The sequence below is a fragment of the Mobula hypostoma genome, chromosome 5 (assembly GCF_963921235.1).
Source record: "Mobula hypostoma chromosome 5, sMobHyp1.1, whole genome shotgun sequence".
Taxonomy (NCBI): domain Eukaryota; kingdom Metazoa; phylum Chordata; class Chondrichthyes; order Myliobatiformes; family Myliobatidae; genus Mobula; species Mobula hypostoma.
The window spans coordinates 95200684-95221822 of NC_086101.1; the positions used below are offsets into that span (position 1 = coordinate 95200684).

At 44.7% G+C, this 21139-nt stretch overlaps 1 protein-coding gene across 1 annotated transcript in view; it reads left to right on the plus strand.

Annotated features, from left to right (window-relative positions):
* Positions 1–21139, plus strand: part of LOC134346865 (contactin-associated protein-like 5) — a 1591243-nt gene that overhangs the window by 1074564 nt on the left and 495540 nt on the right. The window contains exon 14 of the mRNA XM_063048670.1: positions 8–164. Coding sequence (XP_062904740.1) covers positions 8–164 — 157 coding nt within the window. The remainder of the gene's footprint in view (positions 1–7; positions 165–21139) is intronic.

Consider the following 21139-nt stretch of genomic DNA (forward strand, 5'->3'; position numbering starts at 1 on the left):
CTTACAGATGGAGCACCATTCACCTGGTGGATTGGGAGGACCAATGAGAAACAAGCTTACTGGGGTGGTTCTCCACCTGAACTTCAGAAATGTGCCTGTGGATTGGAGGATAGCTGCTTGGACACGAATTATCAGTGTAACTGTGATGCTGGCAGAGATGAATGGTACAGTGGCATTTATTTCTGAAATAATGGATTGTTTTATATTTTTGTTGCCTTCAATATTGTTCTGCAAACTGCAGCTTACCTGAACTGCCTTGAAAGTGTCATCGCTCTCCACTATCCTTGGTCTTATATTGTGGTGCTTCTAATGTGCTTATGTTTGCTGAAGTCCAGTTTAATGAGTATCCTGATAGGATAGTTAAAAGTGCAAGCGTCATAACAGATTCTGCACAGCATGTGTGTTACCACTGCAATATGTTTTTATGACCGAGTTACTGGAAGAAATCCAATTATTTATTCTTTTGTCCTTTGTTCTTCTTCTGAGTTCTATTCAGGTTGTTAAACAATTAGTAAGGCAATGCAATTAGTACAATTGCAAATCAGCATGTTGATTTTTTTTTAATGCCTTAACTGAACACATTCAGATTCAGATTATTGTCTTATACACCAGGGAGCAATGAAATTTCTTGTCTGCATGAAACTCAGACTATTTCTAAGTAGTAGAGTCATCGTGTAGTACAGCCCAGAAAGAAGCTTGTAATAAGTTTGTACATTCTCCATGTGACAGCATGGGTTTCTCCTGCGAGCTCTAGTTTCCAAATATATATGAGTTAGTAGGTTATTTGGTCACATGGGTGTAATTGGGCAGTGCAAGCGCATTGGGTCAGGAGGACCTGTTACCTTGCTGAATCCCTAAATAATTTGTTAAGTCCTTCTCCATGCCAAGCAAGATATCTGACTGAGCTAGTCCCATTTGTCCATAGTCCAAAGTCCATTAATTGGGACTGCATGGGTTTCTTCCAGCTGCTCCAGTTTCCTCCCACAGTCCAAAGACATAGCGGTCAGTGGGTCATTGTAAATTGTCCCGTGATTCAGCTAGTGTTAAATAGGGGGGTTGCTGGGTGGGGCAGCTCAGTGGGTCAGATGGAACTGTTCCATGCTGTATCTTTAAATAAAATATAAATAAATAAATAAATAAAACAAAAACACAGCAACGAGCTCAAAGCAGGAGAATAGTGCAGTGCATTGTAGTGAAAAAACAAGGTGGTGCAAAATGAAATGCTGAAGTGATCATAACAGAAGAGACCAAATTAAGGGTTCAAGAACGTCATCAGGAAGGGATGTGAAAGAGGTTGTTGGGAAACTGGAGCAGAAAGAATGTATTTCACATTGACACTTACTGGGAGCATTGTAGACAAGGGGCCCAAGTTTTATTGAGTGTCCCCATGTATTGTACCTGAACTTGGACCTTTTCGTACATAATTCAAATTCAAGTTCAAGTTTAATGTCATCTGACTGTACATATATACAAGAAAACAAAAAAGCATTCCTCCAGACCATGGTGTACCCACAGAACATATATTACACACCACATAAAATGAAACACCATCAAAAATAACTTAATAAATATAATTAAAAGTGTATGTCGTGTGCAACACAGGTAAACATTAAATTGTGAGAAATGCAGTAAGCAGTAAACAGCTCGCTCTCCCAGTGACAAGACTTTGGTGGTGGCAGGGTATTCATTAGTCTCACATCCTGGGGGAAGAAGCTGTACTCAGTCTGACATTTCTAGCCCTGATGCTCCTGTACCTCCTTCCTGTTGGTAGTGGATCAAGGAGATTGTGGGATGGGTGGTGGGGGCCCTCAATAATACTTTGGGCCCTTCGTCTACAATGCTCCCAGTAAGTGTCACAAATAGAGGGTGAGGGAGACTTCGGGTGATCCTCTGTAGGGTCTTGCTGTCTGATGTCTTGCAGCTTCAATGATGCAGCCAGACAGGACACTCTCAATGGTACTCCTGTAGAAAGTTGTTAGAATGGGGGCAGGGAGCCTTGCACACTTCAGTCTTCTCAGAAAGCGTACACGCTCCTGTGCCTTGTTGACTTATGAGGAGGTGTTGTGAGTCCAGGTGAAATCGTCCATGATGTGCACACCAAGGAACTTTGTGCTCTTCGCTCTCTCCATGGTAGAGATATTGATGTGCAATGGGGAATGGTCGACCTTCACCTTCTCTTTTGTCTTGTCCACGTTGAGACTCAGATTGTTGTTCTCACACCATCTGACAAGCCTCTCTACTTTCTCTCTATATGCCGACTCGTCTTCCTCGCCGATGAGGCCAACTACTGCTGTATCATCAGAGGACTTGATGTTGTTCAATCAGCAGCATGAACAATGGTCCGAGCACACAGCCCTGGGGTTTCTAGTACCTAGTGTGATAGAGTTTGAGCTGCTGCCAATTCAGACTGACTGGGGTCTTTCTGCCAGTTGCAGAGAGGTGTGTGGAGTCCCAGTGAGCGCAATTTACCCACATATCTCCGAGGGATGACTGTGTTAAACACCGAGATGAAGTCGATGATGCAGATGAGAGGACGGCCATTTGAAATTTCTTGTAGATGATTATGAATCACTGGAATTGTCTACCTGAGAGGATTGTTGAGGCTGGATAATTGAGACAGGTGGATCCTTTTTTTGATAGATTGGAGAATTGAGCGACTATGGGGAAATGGAACAGAAGAGGAGTTGAGACCAAGGACAGATCAATCATCTATAGGAAGAGGAACAGTCGACGTTTCGGGCTGGGACCCTTCGTCAGGACTAATTGAAAGAAGAGATAGTAAGAGATTTGAAAGTGGGAGGGGAAGATCCAAAATGATAGGAGAAGACAGGAGGGGAGGGATGGAGCCAAGAGCTGGAGAAGGGAGAGGATCATGGGACAGGAAGCCTGGGGAGAAAGAGAAGGGGGGAGGGAAGCCCAGAGGGTGGGGAGCAGGCAGGTAGGGAGTTATAGTGAGAGGGACAGAGGGAGAAAAAAAAGAGAGAAAAAAGGGGGAAAAATATATTAAAAATATTAAATAAATAAGGGATGGGGTGAGAAGGGGAGGAGGAGCATTAATGGAAGTTAGAGAAGTCAATGTTCATGCCATCAGGTTGGAGGCTACCCAGACAGAATATAAGGTGTTGTTCCTTCAACTTGAGTGTGGCTTCATCTTGACAGTAGAGGAGGCCGTGGATAGACATATCAGAATGGGAATGGGATGTGGAATTAAAATATGTGGCCACTGGGAGATCTTGCTCTCTCTGGCGGACAGAGCGTAGGTGTTCAGCGAAACGGTCTCCCAGCCTGCGTTGGGTCTCACCAATATATAGAAGGCCGCATCGGGAGCACCGGACGCAGTATATCACCCCAGTCGACTCACAGGTGAAGTGTCGCCTCACCTGGAAGGACTGTCTGGGGCCCTGAATGGTGGTGAGGGAGGAAGTGCAAGGGCATGTGTAGCACTTGTTCCGCTTAGAAGGAAAAGTGCTGGAAAGGAGATCAGTGGGAAGGGATGGGGGGGACAAATGGACAAGGGAAAGCGGGGGGGGGGAGGGAAAGATGTGCTTGGTGGTGGGATCCCGTTGGAGGTGGCGGAAGTTACGTAAAATTATATGTTGGACCCGGAGGCTGGTGGGGTGGTAGGTGAGGACCAGGGGAACCCTATTCCTAGTGGGGTGGCAGGAGGATGGGGTGAGAGCAGATGTGCATGAAATGGGAGAGATGCGTTTAAGAGCAGAGTTGATGGTGGAGGAAGGGAAGCCCCTTTCTTTAAAAAATGAGGACATCTCCTTTGTTCTGGAATGAAAAGCCTCATCCTGAGAGCAGATGCGGTGGAGATGGAGGAATTGCGAAAAGGGAATGGCATTCTTGCAAGAGACAGGGTGAGAAGAGGAAGAGTCCACGTGAGAGTCCGCAGGCTTATAGTAGACATCAGTAGATAAGCTGTCTCCAGAGATAGAGACAGAAATTTCTGCCACCTCCAGCCCCTTTCTTGATCTTTTGTCTTTACGCAATTCCCTTGTCCATTCGTCACCCCCAACCCTTCCCAACAATCTCCCTCCTGGCACTTATCCTTGTAAGTGGAACAAGTGCTACACATGCCCTTACACTTCCCCCCCTCACCACCATTCAGGGCCCCTGACAGTCCTTCCAGGTGAGGCGATACTTCACCTGTGAGTTGGCTGGAGTGATATACTGCGTCCGGTGCTCCCGGTGCGGACTTCTATATATTGGCGAGACCCGACACAGGCTGGGAGACCATTTTGCTGAACACCTACACTCTGTCCGCCAGAGAAAGTAGGATCTCCCAGTGGCCACACATTTTAATTCCACGTCCCATTCCCATTCTGATATGTCTATCCATGGCCTCTACTGTCAAGATGAAGCCACACTCAAGATGGAGGAACAACACCTTATATTCCATCTGGGTAGCCTCCAACCTGATGGCATGAATACTGACTTCTCTAACTTCCGTTAATGCCCCACCACCCCTTCACACCCCATCCCTTATTTATTTAATATATTTTTAATGTTTTTTTATTTTTCCCCCCTTTTTTCCCCCCTCTCTTTTTTCTCCCTCTGTCCCTCTCACTGTAACTCCTTGCCTGCTCTCCACCCTCCGGGCTCCCCTACCACCTCCTCTTTCTCCCCAGGCTTCCCGTCCCATGATCCTCTCCCTTCTCCAGCCTTGTATCCCTTTTGCCAATCAACTTTCCAGCTCTTAGATCCACCCTTCCCCTCCTGTCTTCTCCTATCATTTCGGATCTCCCCCTCCCACTTTCAAACCTCTTACTATCTCTTTTTTCAGTTAGTCCTGACGAAGGTTCTCGGCCCGAAACGTCGACTGTACCTCTTCCTAGGGATGCTGCCTGGACTGCTGCGTTCTCCAGCATTTTTTGTGTGTGTTGCTTGAATTTCCAGCATCTGCAGATTTCCTCGTGACCACAGATCAATCATGATCATGTTGAATTGTAAGCCAGGCATGAGTGGCCAAGTAGCTTAATCCTGTTCCTATTGTCATGTGTTGTTATGTTCTAACAGTAAATAATGAAGAAAACATAATAACTTGATTCAACACAGTTGAATAAAGCAGGCAGCAGCTTAGCTGCTCTAGTGAAATAATTGCTTGTATGTTGTATCTGAGACAGCAAAGGATCTGAGGCTGTGTGAGTGAAAGCAGAGGGTAACATGGAGTTTCCACAATGACTGAACAAGAGGATTGTGTAAGAAGGAATAGCTATGTTGTGGGATAGTTGTGGCTGAAACAATAACAAATAATGTTTAATGACCATACCAGGTTAGCTATGTTCTGGAGGTGCCTACCTAGAGAAAGCTTCACCATAGCTGGTCTGGTAAGGCCATTAAAACTTTTTTTAATTGTTGTTGCTTCAGCCACATTCTGAAAACAATGCTCCTGGATCTAGCCAAACCAAGCTGATTAGTTTAACACGATACTATGTGCAATAGAAAGAAATCAGGACTTTATTTGTAGCCTTGGAGGGGTTAACAAGTTCTCCGAAGGCAGCATCTGAAAAAAAATCAGAATATTTACTGTCAACTTGGGGACACCACTACATGGTGGCACGGTGGCACAGCTAGTAGAGCTTCTGTCTCTGTCTCATGGTAACAGACAACAAGGTTCAAACCTGAGCACAGGTACTGCCTGAGTGGAGTTTGCAGAACTGGTCATTGATCACTACATTCTTTTTATTAGCCCAGTGCAATAAAAACATAGTCGTGGAACACCATAATGGTCAATAATGTACTCACTGCTCTGAACGGTGCCTGTATCTGTCATTAGTACTTTGCAAGCTTTTCAATTTAAGGCATTATATGCACCAGTGAACTTCTCCCCAGTTGTTTGGGCTGCTGACTGTGTCAACTGGTTGTCAAGAGAAAATCTAAAGCAGTTAGACTCTGTGCTCATTAAATTTTTTCCATTGTGTTGTTTTTAATATTTGCTAACAAAAGGGGTCTTTTTATAGCTTTGGAACAAATACTGTCTTAACCCTTGAATATCAGTGACTTAGCCATTCATGGCTGTTACACTAATGTGTGAGATTCTGGTGACTGATTCACTTTTACCTCAGAGTTGGGAGGTAGTACTTCAGATCATCTATAGACGAGAGGACTGAATCTTGGCTGAAGCCTCAGCACAGCTAAAGTTCAGCAGAACACTGCTGAAGTTTTATTTTTTAGATGGCACATTAAAATTGAGTCTATTAGATCACAATACAGATGAGAATAAAGAGGTTCCCTCTGGTGACCTGGCTAACGTGCATCCTTCAACTACCCCTCATTATTGTATTACTTAGTGTGAAGAATTGGCTGCCACGTTGAGAGGTGGCACAGTAGCATTGCTCTCATACGGTCAGCGGCATGGCTTCAGTTCAGTCTGTAAGGAGTTTGTATGTTCTCCCTGTGACTGTGTGTTTCCTTCCACATTCGAAAAATGTACAGATTAGTCAGTTGATTGGTCACATGGTGCAATTGGGCAGTGTGGGCTCATTGAGCTGGAAAGGCCATGCTGTATCTCTAAAAACACTCCTTGCTTTCAACCATGAACATATTTCAAAGGTACACCTTCATTGCAAAGTACTCCAGGTTGCCTTCACATTGTGGAATTTGATTTGTTTCTGCTTTGCTCAACTCACGCTAACATTCATAATTAAATGTTAGGTTATAAACCCATGCAAAAGATTCTGCAGACGCCAGATATTCAGAGTCACACACAAAATGCCAGAAGAACTTAGCAGGTCAGGCTGCATCTGTGGAAATGCATAAAGAGCCACCGTTTCGGGCTGAGACCCTTCATCAGGACAGGAAAGGAAGGGAGAGGAAGCCAGAATAAGAAGGTAGAGAGAGGGGAAGGAGTATAAGCTAGAAGATGATAAATGAGGCAAGGTGAAGGCAAGGCAGGAGAGGGGGAATAAAATAAGAAGCTGGGAAGTGATAGGTGGAAAAAGGTAAAGGGATAAAGAAAAAAAGAATTTATAGGAGAGGAGAGTAGACTATGGGAGAAAGGGAAAGGAGGTGAGAGGCAGGTGAGGAGAAGAGAAGAGGTAAGTGGGAAGCCAGATTGGGGAATGGAAGAAGAGGTGGAAGAAGAGGGAAGGGAGAGGCGGAAAAACGTGCTACTTGGCAGTTTCAGCCCAGACAGTGTTAGGGGAATTGTGGAGAAGCTCCAATTAGTGCCTGAGATTTGGCATTAACTTGTTTGCTGAGATTGTGGAGTGGGGCAAAAATGGGAAAAAGCTGGAAACATGCAATAGATTAGGTAGCATTTGTGGAAAAAGAAAATGAGTTAGCTTTTCAAGTCAACAACCTTTATCAGAAGATAAAGGCACAGATGCTGCTTGGACTGCTGAGTTCCTCCAGCATTTTGTGTGTGTTGCTTAAATTTCCAGCATCTGCAGATTTTCTCGTTTTTTTTAATTCGACGCTTTCAGTTCTTCATCAGGGTGTTAAACTGTCCTCAAACGTTAACTCTGTTCCACTTTTCAGATTTCTTTTCTGACCTGCTGAGTATTTCCAGCAAAATCAAGATTCAAAGATTCAAAGCACATTTATGATATAAGAATGTATAAACTATACACCTTGAAATTTGTCTGCTTTTAGGCAGCCACAAAGCAAGAAACTCAAATGGCCCAATTAAAAAAGAGACCAAAAACCACTTTGCAAAGACAGAGATAGAGAGATAAAAAACATCATGCAAACAACAGAAGCAAGCCAACAGCATCCCAAACTAGACTGTCCCAGATCCACTCCCAGAACAGCCGGAGTAGGTCCAAGCCAAGCCTTGGTCCAAAGTTTTCACACTAGCCAGGCAGAAACGCATAGCTGCTGGCTCAGTTCACAGTCTTGGCACCATGGAGAAAGGAACGAACATTTGTGAGGAAATGAGCAAAATCAACCCGACCTTTGCCTCTGTACCTGACACTCAGGCTTCCAGCCTATCTGTGCTGCCATTTAAATTGTCCAAGCTTCGTAATGCTCCTGCAGAGCTTAACACCCGAACCAGCCTTGCTCCACCTGCCTCCTCATTGTCTGCAGCAATAGTTCACCACAATTTGCTTCATGAAAGATGTTACAAGTAAAGTTTTCAGTCAAACCTCTTGCCTTATGATTTGCCAGTAAGCTGTCACATATCTTTCATGGCGTCATCTTAAACTGGTATAATATTCTGTTTTTGCTTCAGATTTCCAGCATATGGAGTTTTTAATGTCATTTGCTTTGGGCTTACATTCAGAGAATTAGTTACCAATTCTATAGAATCATTGCTCATTGGCTTTGTCCCTAGCTTGAATAACATAAGACCATAAGACGTAGGAGCAGAATTAGGCCATCTGGCCCATCGAGTCTGCTCCGCCATTTAATCATGGCTGGTCCTTTTTTGTTCCTCCTTCTCAACCCCAGTTCCCGGCCTTCTCCCCATAACCATTGATGCAATGTCCAATCAAGAACCTATCAAACTTTGCCTTAAATACACCCAACAACCTGGCCTCCACAGCTGCCTGTGGCAACAAATTCACCACCCGTTAGCTAAACAAATTCCTCCGCATCTGTTTTGAAAGGGCAGCCCTCTATCCTGAGGCTGCACCCTCTTGTCCTAAACTCTTCCACCATGAGAAGCATCCTTTCCACATCTACTCTGACTAGGCCTTTCAACATTCGAAAGTTTTCAATGAGCTCTCCCCTCATCTTTCTGAGTTCCAGCAAGTACAGACCCAGAGCCGTCAAACATTCCTCATATGATAACCGTTTCATTCATGGAATCATCCTTATGAACCTCCTGTGGACCCTTTCCAATGCCAGCACATCTTTTCTAAGATGAGAGGCACAAAACTGTTCACAATACTCGAGGTGAAGCCTCACCAGTGCCTTACCTTGAGAACATGTGCAGTTGCTCAAGCTCCTATTGACCAAAGCAAACTGAGGAAGGTGTACTCCAGCCTTTGCTTTGCAGATTGTGAAAATCCTTTCAAAATGATGGTAAGAATAGCAAAATTAAGCGGATGAATGTGTGGCTAAGTAACTGGTGCAGGGGGCAGGGTTTCAAATTCTTGAATCATTGGGATCTATTTTGGGCTTGTACAAAAAAGATGGATTACACCTGAACTCAAAAGGTACTAATATCCTAGCGGGATTGTTTAATATAGCTATTAGGGAGAGTTTAAACTAAGTTGGCAAGGGGAAGGAAACCAAGGTGTTAGGATCGAGGAAGAGGAAAATAGAAATAAGTCAAAAATACTGTGCAGCAAAGATGGTAAGAAGGACAGGCCGGTGAATATACAGGATAGGTGAATATACAGGATAATTTGCTGCAAAATAGAAATATAGCACAAGTGGCAACAGGTACCGATCTAAATGTACTGTACTTAAATGTACGCAGCATTAGAAATAAAGTGGATGACTTTGCTGCACAGCTGCAGGTTAAAAGGTATGACATTGTGGCCATCACCGAGTCATGCCTAAATGATGGGATGTAATTGGGAGCTGAAGATCCCAGGATACACAGTGTACAGGAAGGATAGGAAGGTGGGTAAAGGGGGTGGCGTGGCCCTGATGGTAAGTAACGATATCAAATCAGTAGAAAGAAGGGACATAGGATCAGAAGAGGTAGAATCCTTATGGGTAGAATTAAGAAATGGCAAGGGTAAAAAGACACTAATAGCAGTTATATACAGGCCTCCAAACAGCAGTCAGGATGTGGACTACAAGTTGCAGCTGGAAATAGAAAAAGCGTGTCAGAAGGACAATGTCAAGATAATTATGGGGGATTTTAATATGAAAGTGGATTGGGAAAGTCAGGAAGGTAATGGATCTCAGGAGAGGGAGTTTGTAGAATGCCTGCAGGATGGCTTTTTGGAGCAACTTGTCCAGAAGCCCACCAGGGGCCTGGCTGTTTTGGATTGGGTGCTGTGTAACGAACCTGAGGCAATTAGGGAACTGGAGGTAAAGGAACCTCTTGGAAGTAGTGATCATAATATGACTGAGTTCAGTTTCAAATTTGAAACGGAGAAGCTGGTATCAGGTGTATCGATATTTCAGTGGAACAGGGGAAATTACAGTGGTATGAGAGAGGAACTAGCCTAAGTCAATTGGAAAAGTAAACTAAATGGAGGGATGGAAGAGCAGAATTGGATGAAATTCCTACAAGAAATAAGGAAAATGCAGGAAAAATATATTCCAAGAAAAAAGAAAATCATGAATGGAAAAATGGCACAAATGTGGCTAATGAGAGAGGTTAAGGCAAAAATAAAAGCAAAAGAAACGGCATACAAGGAAGCAAAAATTAGTGGGAAAAATGAGGACTGCAAGACCTTAAAAAACTTACAGAAAGAAACTAAGAAAGTCATTAGGAAAGAAAAGATGAATTATGAAAGGAAGTTGGTGATTAACATAAAAAAGGATACTAAGAGTTTTTTTTAAATATATGAAGAGTAAAAGAGTGACAAGGGTAGATATGGGACCGATTGAAAATGATGCTGGAGTAATTATAATGGATAACAAAGAGATGGCGGAGGAACTGAATGAGTATTTTGCATCAGTCTTCACAGTGGAAGACATGAGCAATATACCTGATAGCCAGAGGTATCAGGGAATAGAATTAGGTACAGTCAAGATAACTAGAGAGAAAGTGCTTGGGAAGCTAAGTGGACTAAGAATAGATAAGTCTCCCGGCCCGGATGAGGTGCACCCAAGGGTTCTGAAGGAGGTGGCTTTGGAGATTGCGGAAGCATTGGAAATGATCTTCCAGGAATCAATAGACTCTGGCATGGTTCCGGAGGACTGGAAGGTCGCAAATGTAGTTCCGCTATTTAAGAAAGGAAGGAGGCAGCAAAAGGAAAATTATAGACCTATTAGTCTGACATCGGTGGTTGGAAAGATATTGGAGTGAATCCTCAAGGACGAGGTTATGAAATACCTCGAGGTGCATGACAAGATAGGCCGAAGCCAGCATGGTTTCATGAAGGGAAGATCCTGCCTTACCAACTTATTGGAATTTTTTGAGGTAATCTCAAATAAGATTGACAAGGGAGAGGCCGTGGATGTTGTGTATTTGGATTTTCAAAGGGCCTTTGATAAGGTGCCGCATAGGAGGCTGCTTAATAAGAGGAGAGCTCATGGAATTATCGGAAAGATATTGAAATGGGTGGAGCATTGGCTGATAGGCAGAAAGCAAAGGGTGGGAATAAAGGGATCCTATTCTGATTGGTTGCCGGTTACTAGTGGTGTTCCGCAGGGGTCGGTGTTGGGGCCGCTTCTTTTTACGATGTATATCGATGATTTGGATTATGGATTAAATGGTTTTGTGGCCAAGTTTGCTGATGACACCAAGATAGGTGGAGGAGCAGGAAATGTTGAAGAAACGGAAAGGTTGAAGAGAGACTTAGTCAGTTTAGGAGAGTGGGCAAAGAAATGGCAGATGGGATACAACGTTGACAAATGTACGGTTGTACATTTCGGAAGAAGAAATAATCGGGCAGATTATTATTTAGATGGGGGAAAAGTTCAAAAATCGGAAGTGCAAAGGGACTTGGGGGTCCTTGTGCAGGATACCCTAAAGGTTAACCACCAAGTTGGATTGGCGGTAAGGAAAGCGAATGTTATGTTGGCATTTATTTCAAGAGGAATAGTGTATAAGAGTAAGGAGGTGTTGATGAGGCTCTATGGGGCATTAGTGAGACCTCATTTGGAATACTGTGTGCAGTTTTGGGCCCCCTATCTTAGAAAGGATATACTGATGTTGGAAAGAGTTTAGAGAAGATTTACGAGGATGATTCCTGGAATGCAGAGGCTAACATATGAGGAGCGTCTGTCGGCTCTTGGATTGTATTCATTAGAGTATAGAAGAATGAGAGGGGATCTCATAGAAACATTTCGAATGTTGAAAGGGTTGGACAGAGTAGATGTGGAAAGGTTGTTTCCCTTGGTGGGTGAGTCTAGGACAAGAGACCATAGTCTTAGAATTAGAGGGTACCCAGTTAAAACAGATGAGAAATTTTTTTAGCCAGAGGGTCGTGGATTTGTGGAATTCGTTGCCACATATGGCTATGGAGGCCCGATCATTGAGGGTGTTTAAGGAGGAGATTAACAGGTATCTAACTAGTCAGGGTATCAAGGGATATGGGGAAAAAGCCGGAAATTGGAACTAGGTGGGTGAATAGTTTAGCTCATGGGGGAGCTGCGGAGCAGACTCGATGGGTCAAATGGCCTACTTCTGCTCCTTTGTCTTGTGAAAATCCCTGTGGCACGAGCAATAGTTGAAGATTTATCAGCAAGCAAACATCCCTAAACTCTTCTCAGGAATAAGTGTCCATTATAAATCCAAATAGATTAGAACACATTTTAAAAGTGGATTGGACTCTTGCTCCATAACTTGTCACTGGAGACACAGACCATGTTTTAAATGGTGAGGGGTGATGTATTCCATACGATTAGACACCAGGACGATCAATAGCTGAGTAGTGACTGAGAGGAAATTGAGACCATAAAATGCATTGGAGTCCAAGCTCTTTGAGGTGCAGCACAATTATTTCATAGAACATAGAATAGTACAGCACATTACAGGCTCTTCGGCCCACAAAGTTGTGCCGACCCGCAAACCCTGCCTCCCATATAACCCCCCACCTTAAATTCCTCCATATAGCTTGTCTAGTAGTCTCTTAAACTTCACGAGTGTATCTGCCTCCACCACTGACTCAGGCAGTGCATTCCACACACCAGCCACTCTGAGTAAAAAAACCTTCCTCTAATATCCCCCTTAAACTTCCCACCCCTTACCTTAAAGCCATGTCCTCTTGTATTGAGCAGTGGTGCCCTGGGGAAGAGGTGCTGGCTATCCACTCCATCTATTCCTCTTATTATCTTGTACACCTCCATCATGTCTCCTCTCATCCTCCTTTCCAAAGAGTAAAGCCCTAGCTCCCTTAATCTCTGATCATAATGCATACTCTAAACCAGGCAGTATCCTGGTAGTCATAGTCATACTTTATTGATCCCGGGGGAAATTTGTAAATCTCCTCTATACCCTTTCCAATGCTTCCACATCCTTTCTATAGTGAGGTGACCAGAACTGGACACACTACTCCAAGTGTGGCCTAATCAGAGTTTTATAGAGTTGCATCATTACATCGCGACTCTTAAACTCTATCCCTCGACTTACGAAAGCTAACACCCCATAAGCTTTCTTAACTACCCTATCTACCTGTGAGGCAACTTTCAGGGATCTGTGGACATGTACCCCGATCCTCCACACTTCCAAGTATCCTGCCATTTACTTTGTACTCTGCCTTGGAGTTTGTCCTTCCAAAGTGTACCACTTCACACTTCTCTGGGTTGAAATCCATCTGCCACTTCTCAGCCCACTTCTGCATCCTATCAATGTCTCTCTGCAATCTTCAATAATCCTCTACACTATCTACAACACCAACCTTTCTGTTGTCTGCAAACTTGCCAGCCCACATCCAGGTCATTAATAAAAATCACGAAAAGTAGAGGTCCCAGAAGAGATCCTTGTGGGACACCACTAGTCACAATCCTCCAATCTGAATGTACGCCCTCCACCACGACCCTCTGCCTTCTGCAGGCAAGCCAATTCTGAATCCACCTGGCCAACCTTCCCTGGATCCCATGCCTTCTGACTTTCTGAATAAGCCTACCGTGTGGAACCTTGTCAAATGCCTTACTAAAATCCATATAGATCACATCCACTGCACTACGCTCATCTATATGCCTGGTCACCTCCTCATAAGCTCTATCAGGCTTGTTAGACATGATCTGCCCTTCACAAAGCCATGCTGACTGTCTCTGATCAGACCATGATTCTCTAAATGCCCATAGATCCTATCTCTAAGAATCTTTTCCAACAGCTTTCCCACTACAGATGTAAGGCTCACTGGTCTATAATTACCCGGACTATCCCTACTACCTTTTTTGAACAAAGGGACAACATTCGCCTCCCTCCAGTCCTCCAGTACCATTCCCATGGACAACGAGGACATAAAGATCCTAGCCAGAGGCTCAGTAATCTCTTCCCTCGCCTCATGGAGCAGCCTGGGGAATATTCCGTCAGGCCCCGAAGACTTATCTGTCCTAATATATTTTAACAACTCCAACACCTCCTCTCCCTTAACATCAGCCTCACTCATATTGTCCTCACCACCATCAAGTTCCCTCTCATTGGTGAATACCGAAGAAAAGTATTCATTGAGGACCTCGCTCACTTCCACAGTCTCCAGGCACATCTTCCCATCTTTATCTCTAATTGGTCCTACCTTCACTCCTGTCATCCTTTTGTTCTTCACATAATTGAAGAATGCCTTGGGGTTTTCCCTTACCCTACTTGCCAAGGCCTTCTCATGCCCCCTTCTTGCTCTTCTCAGCCCCTTCTTAAGCTCCTTTCTTGCTTCCCTATATTCCTCAATAGACCCATCTGATCCTTGCTTCCTAAACCTCATGTATGCTGCCTTCTTCCACCTGACTAGATTTTCCACCACACTTGTCACCCATGATTCCTTCACCCTACCATTCTTTATCCTCCTCACTGGGACAAATTTATCCCTAACATCCTGCAAGAGAACTCTAAACATCGACCACATGTCCATAGTACGTTTCACTGCAAAAACATCATCCCAATTCATACCCACAAGTTCTAGCTTTATAGCCTCATAATTTGCCCTTCCCCAATTAAAAATTTTCCTGACCTCTCTGATTCTATCCTTTTGCATGATAATGCTAAAGGCCAGGGAGCAGTGGTCACCTTCCCCCAGATGCTCACCCACTGAGAGATCTGTGACCTGACCCGGTTCATTACCAGTACTAGATCTAGTACAGCATTCCCCCTAGTCGGCCTGTCCACATACTGTGACAGGAATCCGTCCTGGACACACTTAAACTCTGCCCCATCTAAATCCTTGGAACTAATCAGGTGCCAATCAGTATTAGGGAAGTTAAAGTCACCCATGATAACAACACTGTTATTTTTGCACCTTTCCAAAATCTGCCTCCCAATCTGCTCTTCTGTATCTCTGCTGCTACCAGGGGGCCTATAGAATACCCCCAATAGAGTAACTGCTCCCTTCCTGTTCCTGACTTCCACCCATACTCACTCAAAATAGAAGCTATTTCTCAGAGGATGGTTCTCTCCCCACTGAGGTGCAGGACTGTAGGTTCAAGCCTGTCTCATAGAGATCAGAGCATGAAGTCTGGTCTAACACTCTAGTACTGTACCTAACAAATACTGCTTTTGCAGAGCTATGATCAATTGCTTGACAATATATATCAAGAATTCCACCTGCTAATGCAGGTAAATATAAAATAAATGGTAGACTCTAATTTGAAGGTAATCACATGTCCGAGATTTGGGCAACACTTACTCTCAACCAATATCACTGAAACAGCTAATCATCATCATGTTGGCGTATGTGGGAGCTTGTTATGCAAATTGTACAGAAGACCATAAAACCATTAGACATAGGAGCAGAATTTAGGCTATTTGATCATCAAGTGTGCTCCGCCATTCCATTATCCTCAGCCCCATTCTCCTGCCTTCTCCCTGCGACCTTTAACACCCATCTTAATCCAATCCTGTCAACATCTGACTTGGCCCCCACAACCATCTGTGGTAATAACTTCACAGATTCACCACCCTCTGGCTATAGAAATTCCACCTCATTTCTATTCTAAAGGGATGCCCTTCTATTCTGGGGCTGTGCGCTCTGATCCTACACTCCCCCACTATGGAAACATCCTTTCCATGTCCACTCTGTCAAGGTCTTTGAATATTCAGTAGGTTTGAATAAGATTCTCCCTCATTCTTCTAAACAACGGTGAGTACAGGCCCAGAGCCATCAAACGCTCCTCATACATTAACCCTTTCATTCTTGTGGACCTCCTCTGGACCCTCTCCAATGGCAGCAAATCTTTTCTTCGATAAGGGGCCCCAAACTGTTCACAATATTCCAAGTACATCTGACCAATGCCTTATAAAGCCTCAGAATGACATCCTTGTTTTCATATTCTAGTTCTCTTACACTTTACAGTGGCTGGGATGGGTCTCTTATTCTAAGTTGCCACTTGTCACATAGCTGAGTATGTTTTAAATGGTGAGAGGTGATGTTACTATAAGATTTGACACCAGAGCCATCAGTAGCTGAATAGTGACTTAGTAGAAATTGAGACCCTACCATGCACTGGCTCCAATTTCATTAATATTCAGCTCAATTATTTCAGCAAAGAACATTTCTCTGAGGACAGCTATCTCCCCTCAGAGATGCAGAACTGTCAACTGGATGACAATATGTACCAAATCTCCACTTGCTATTGCAGGTAAATTTTAAAAGAAATCTACACTTTAACTTGAAGACGATCACAGAGTTTTGGGCAGTAGTTACCTTCAACCAATATCACTGAAACAGGTTAACAGATCATCATTATGTTGGCATTACTACTTCATTAACGAAAGAGCCCCTTGCAGTGTTCTGAAATGGATATGAATGGTGATACACAAATGCAGGTCCAATTCAAACTTATAATAAAGTCCAGAGCCCTTTGCTACCTGCAAATTGTTCACATTGTTCCAAAGATTAAGTGTCATTTCAAAAAGCCTAAAGAATAGAGTGGAAACAGAATTATTGTGTTTACTAATCTAACAGCTAAAGTCTTGCACTGATATGCGACAACCAAGAAACCGAGAAACTAGAGGACAGGATTGAATGTCCATCTGAGTGAGAGAAGCTGGAAAAAAAACCTTAAGGCTTGGAAACTAAAAGCATACAATACGGATTTTATTGGTTTTCAGCCTAGATGATCCATCTTTAATAATTTAATAGCACAGTGGATATGGCACTCATTGACTGGGAATGAAACAAGTGGAAATATTGTGCTGGATTTGCTGAGCTTGCACTGAGCTATCCATTTGAAATAAGGCACAAAAAGAACCTTTGCACAAAGGATGTAACCACTCAGCAGTTTCTTTGAGTGGTCAAGCTGTGCAGGGCTCCCAAACTAATTTAAAGCTGGATTGATAATTCTTCACATTTCAATGTCTCATTTCACCTTGGTTTGGCTCATAATTAAGCAATGCTTTCACTTAAAACTCTTATCTTTGATTTTATTTCCTCTATGGTAAACAACCTCAACCTATCACTGCAATCTCCTTCATCTTCACAACCAGATTCAGAGTCATTTGTTTGTCACATGTATGTCAAAACATATAGTGAAATGTGTCATTTGTGTTAATAACCAACATAATCTAAGGATTAGCAGAACAACAGCAACAAACAAAACAACAGTTACCACAATGTCTATGACGAACACAATGCCAAATTAAAATCTCTACTGCCCACGCATCATCCATATCCCACCATTCCCTGCACAAAGTTCAAGGTAAATTTATTATCAAAGTCTGTGCATATATGTCACCATATACTACCATGAGATTCATTTTCTTAAGAGCAATCAAAGAAGTGTCATACGGGAGGTGGCTGGGAACGGACCCAAGTGCAAGACACAGACACTGAAGTACTAGGGACAGGACTAGGATACAGGGTGATGGCAAGGACATGGACAGGAAAACCAGGAACCTGGAACAGGACTGGACAAAAGAGCTAGGAGCCCAGGCTTGGACTCCGAGCCAGAGACTTGTCAAGGACCCAGGTCTTGCCTCTGGCTCGGACCCCAGATCTAGGCAAGGACGAGGTTTGGCTGGCAGGCAGGACGAGGCTGGAAACTTAGAGACTTGAGGCGAGGCTAGGCAGGAGGCTGGAATCTTAGAGACTTGAGGCGAGGCCAGGCAGGAGGCTGGAGGCTGGAATCTTAGAGACTTGAGGCGAGGCCAGGCAGGAGGCTGGAGGCTGGAATCTTAGAGACTTGAGGCGAGGCCAGGCAGGAGGCTGGAGGCTGGAATCTGAGATACTTGAGGCGAGGCCAGGCAGGAGGCTGGAGGCTGGAATCTTAGAGACTTGAGGCGAGGCCAGGCAGGAGGCTGGAGGCTGGAATCTTAGAGACTTGAGGCGAGGCCAGGCAGGAGGCTGGAGGCTGGAGTCTTCAGGCTTGAGGCCAGGCAGGAGGCTGGAGGCTGGAGTCTTCAGGCTTGAGGCCAGGCAGGAGGCTGGAGGCTGGAGTCTTCAGGCTTGAGGCCAGGCAGGAGGCTGGAGTCTTCAGGCTTGAGGCCAGGCAGGAGGCTGGAGTCTTCAGGCTTGAGGCCAGGCAGGAGGCTGGAGTCTTCAGGCTTGAGGCCAGGCAGGAGGCTGGAGTCTTCAGGCTTGAGGCCAGGCAGGAGGCTGGAGTCTTCAGGCTTGAGGCCAGGCAGGAGGCTGGAGTCTTCAGGCTTGAGGCCAGGCAGGAGGCTGGAGTCTTCAGGCTTGAGGCCAGGCAGGAGGCTGGAGTCTTCAGGCTTGAGGCCAGGCAGGAGGCTGGAGTCTTCAGGCTTGAGGCCAGGCAGGAGGCTGGAGTCTTCAGGCTTGAGGCCAGGCAGGAGGCTGGAGTCTTCAGGCTTGAGGCCAGGCAGGAGGCTGGAGTCTTCAGGCTTGAGGACAGGCAGGAGGCTGGAGTCTTCAGGCTTGAGGACAGGCAGGAGGCTGGAGTCTTCAGGCTTGAGGCTAGGCAGGATCTTTCTGGGCAGGGTGCGGATCACCACCCAACAGAGGCAAGGGACAGAAAGGGACAGAACCAACCACAGGTAACGGCAAGACAGCCTGGCTTACCTGGGTGGAGGCAAGGAACAAGAAGGGAGCTAGGTACAGGGTGGCTCCAGGACAAGACTGCAGGCGAGATGAGGCGAGACTTACCAGCAAGACAAGGCAAGGCTTCAGGCAATGTAAGGCGAGGCAAGAACTTCAGGCGATGCGAGAGTTGTCGGCAATACAAGACAGGGCTTCAGGCGAGGAAACAGAAGGCAGAGGAAGGGATATAAGGATAAGAACAATCCAGCCACCGCACCCTGGTCTCTGGAGGTATTTATGCAGCCAGCCCCAATGAGCCTCAACTGCCTCAATTAGAGCTAAACAAGAACAGAAACAGGGTAAACAGGAAAACCTGGAGCAAGGGTCGATGGACCGGACCGTGAACCGGAATATGGACTTCACGGACCAGACCATGACAAGAAGTACAATAAAATCAAAGAAAAACTACATACGTATGAAGCCTGACAAACAAACAATGTGCAAAAGAAGGCAAATTGCAAATTAAATAAATAACTTCAAAGGTTCAAAGGTCTAATTTAATGTCAGAGAAATATATACAATGTACATCCTGACATGCTTTTTCTCCGCAAACATCCACGAAAACAGAGGAGTGCCCCAAAGAACAAACGACAGTTAAACATAAGAATCCCAAAGTCCCCACAGCTCCTGTCCCTCCCGCGCGTAAGTAGCAGCTAGCAACGAACCCCCTCCCCCCACTGGCAAAAAAAAGCATCAGCACCCATCACCAAGCACTCAAGCGTGAGCAAAACAACAGCAAAGACACAGACTTGCAATTACCCCAAAGACTTCACGTTTCACTCAGCATTCAACATACCACAGGTTCTCTCTCTCCCTAATAAGGGAGAAGGAGGTTTCTCCATTTTTCCCAGTGAGCGGGGAAACATAACAAACAACTTGTTGGTTTACGATGTTAAAAGTTCATTACGTCGCTTTTTCCGAGCTCTGTTCTCAAAGATCTCAAAGATCCTGGATTTTTTGGCACACAGCAGTGGATTTTCTGACACCCCCGACGACACACGGATCTTCTGCCGTGACACCAGATCCGCCCATCTCCAGAGCCCTGAGATCCTAGGCTTCCGAATCCGAGCCGGACTCTAAGACCGAGCCTTTGAACAACAACGGCCAGTCATGGAACCCCGAGAGAACCAAAGTCAGCGTGTAACTCCTGATTGGGGTCTTCAAAAGAACCCTGAAAAGGAAAGATAAAAATATTCAAGATGGAAATAGAGCTGTTTCCAAAGATGCAAGCAAAGGAGTTGCCGTTTAGCACCACCTTAACTTCGCTCCACCTCCCATTGCGATAGATAAATAAATAAATAAATATTGAGGACACGAGTTGTAGAGTCCTTGAAAGTGAGTTCCGAAGACGTGGAATCAGTTCAGAGTTGAGGAGAGTGGAGTTCAGGAGCCTGATGGTTGAAGGTTAGTAACTGTTCCTGAACCTGTGGTGGTGTGTTAGTAGTGAGAAGAGAGCATGGTCTGGATGTTGGCGGTCCTCGATGATGGATGTTGCTTTCTTGTGACAGTGCTTTTTCTAGATGTGCTTGGTGATGTGGATGGCTTTGTCTGTGATAGACTGGCTGTCTCCACCACTTTGTGTAGTTTTAGGTAGTCCTGTAGTGTATGATCTGCGTGCCAGGTTAATTGAACTCAACGGAATGAAGTTCAAGGGTAGATTATAATATGCTATCTTTACTGCATGTCACTGTTAGTGCTGGACCTGGGACAAACTTTTTTATTGTTTGCCACTATGATGCTCCTTTTCTGCTAACAAGAGACGTGTAATTTTAGCCACAATATATCTATAGTCCATCCTAGTGGGAATTGGGTAGGTGCAGAGATGGTACTTACGCTTGGAGAGACATCAAAACCAGCACCTGAAATGTATGATATGCACTCATTAAGCCCATGGAAAATTCAGGAGAAAATGAAGAACACTGCCAATGGAGTTGTTTGAAATGATCAACGTTGATACACAAGAGAAGGAGATTAGTGCATAAGCCAAAAGGAATAGAATAATAGGGGAGCAGGTTTAATTGAAATAGGGTTGAAGGAGATTAAAGTGGAGCAGAAACATGGGCTTAGGGATGTGAGTATAAATGGCTGAGCTTTGTATTTTACGTTTTGAGTGCAAAACGGGTGGGATAGAAGTCAGGAAGATTTGGTCCGATGGGTCACATTAAAAGCAGTGGGTAGGCTTGGAGGGGTGTCTGGACCAGGGAAGGTTGTAGAGAGGAACTTCTGCTCCTCTGATGAGGAAACGCTCAGAGCCCTTCTTCATTCTCCCCGAAGCTTGGCCCCATGTTTCAATCCAATAAGGAATTTGTGATGGTTTCCTGGTACAGACATTAGCGGACGTAGTGTGTGGGGACATGCGTGAATGGAGCAACATGTGAGTGCATGCACATGTGTGAGTGTATGCACACAGGAATGGGTATGCAGATCTG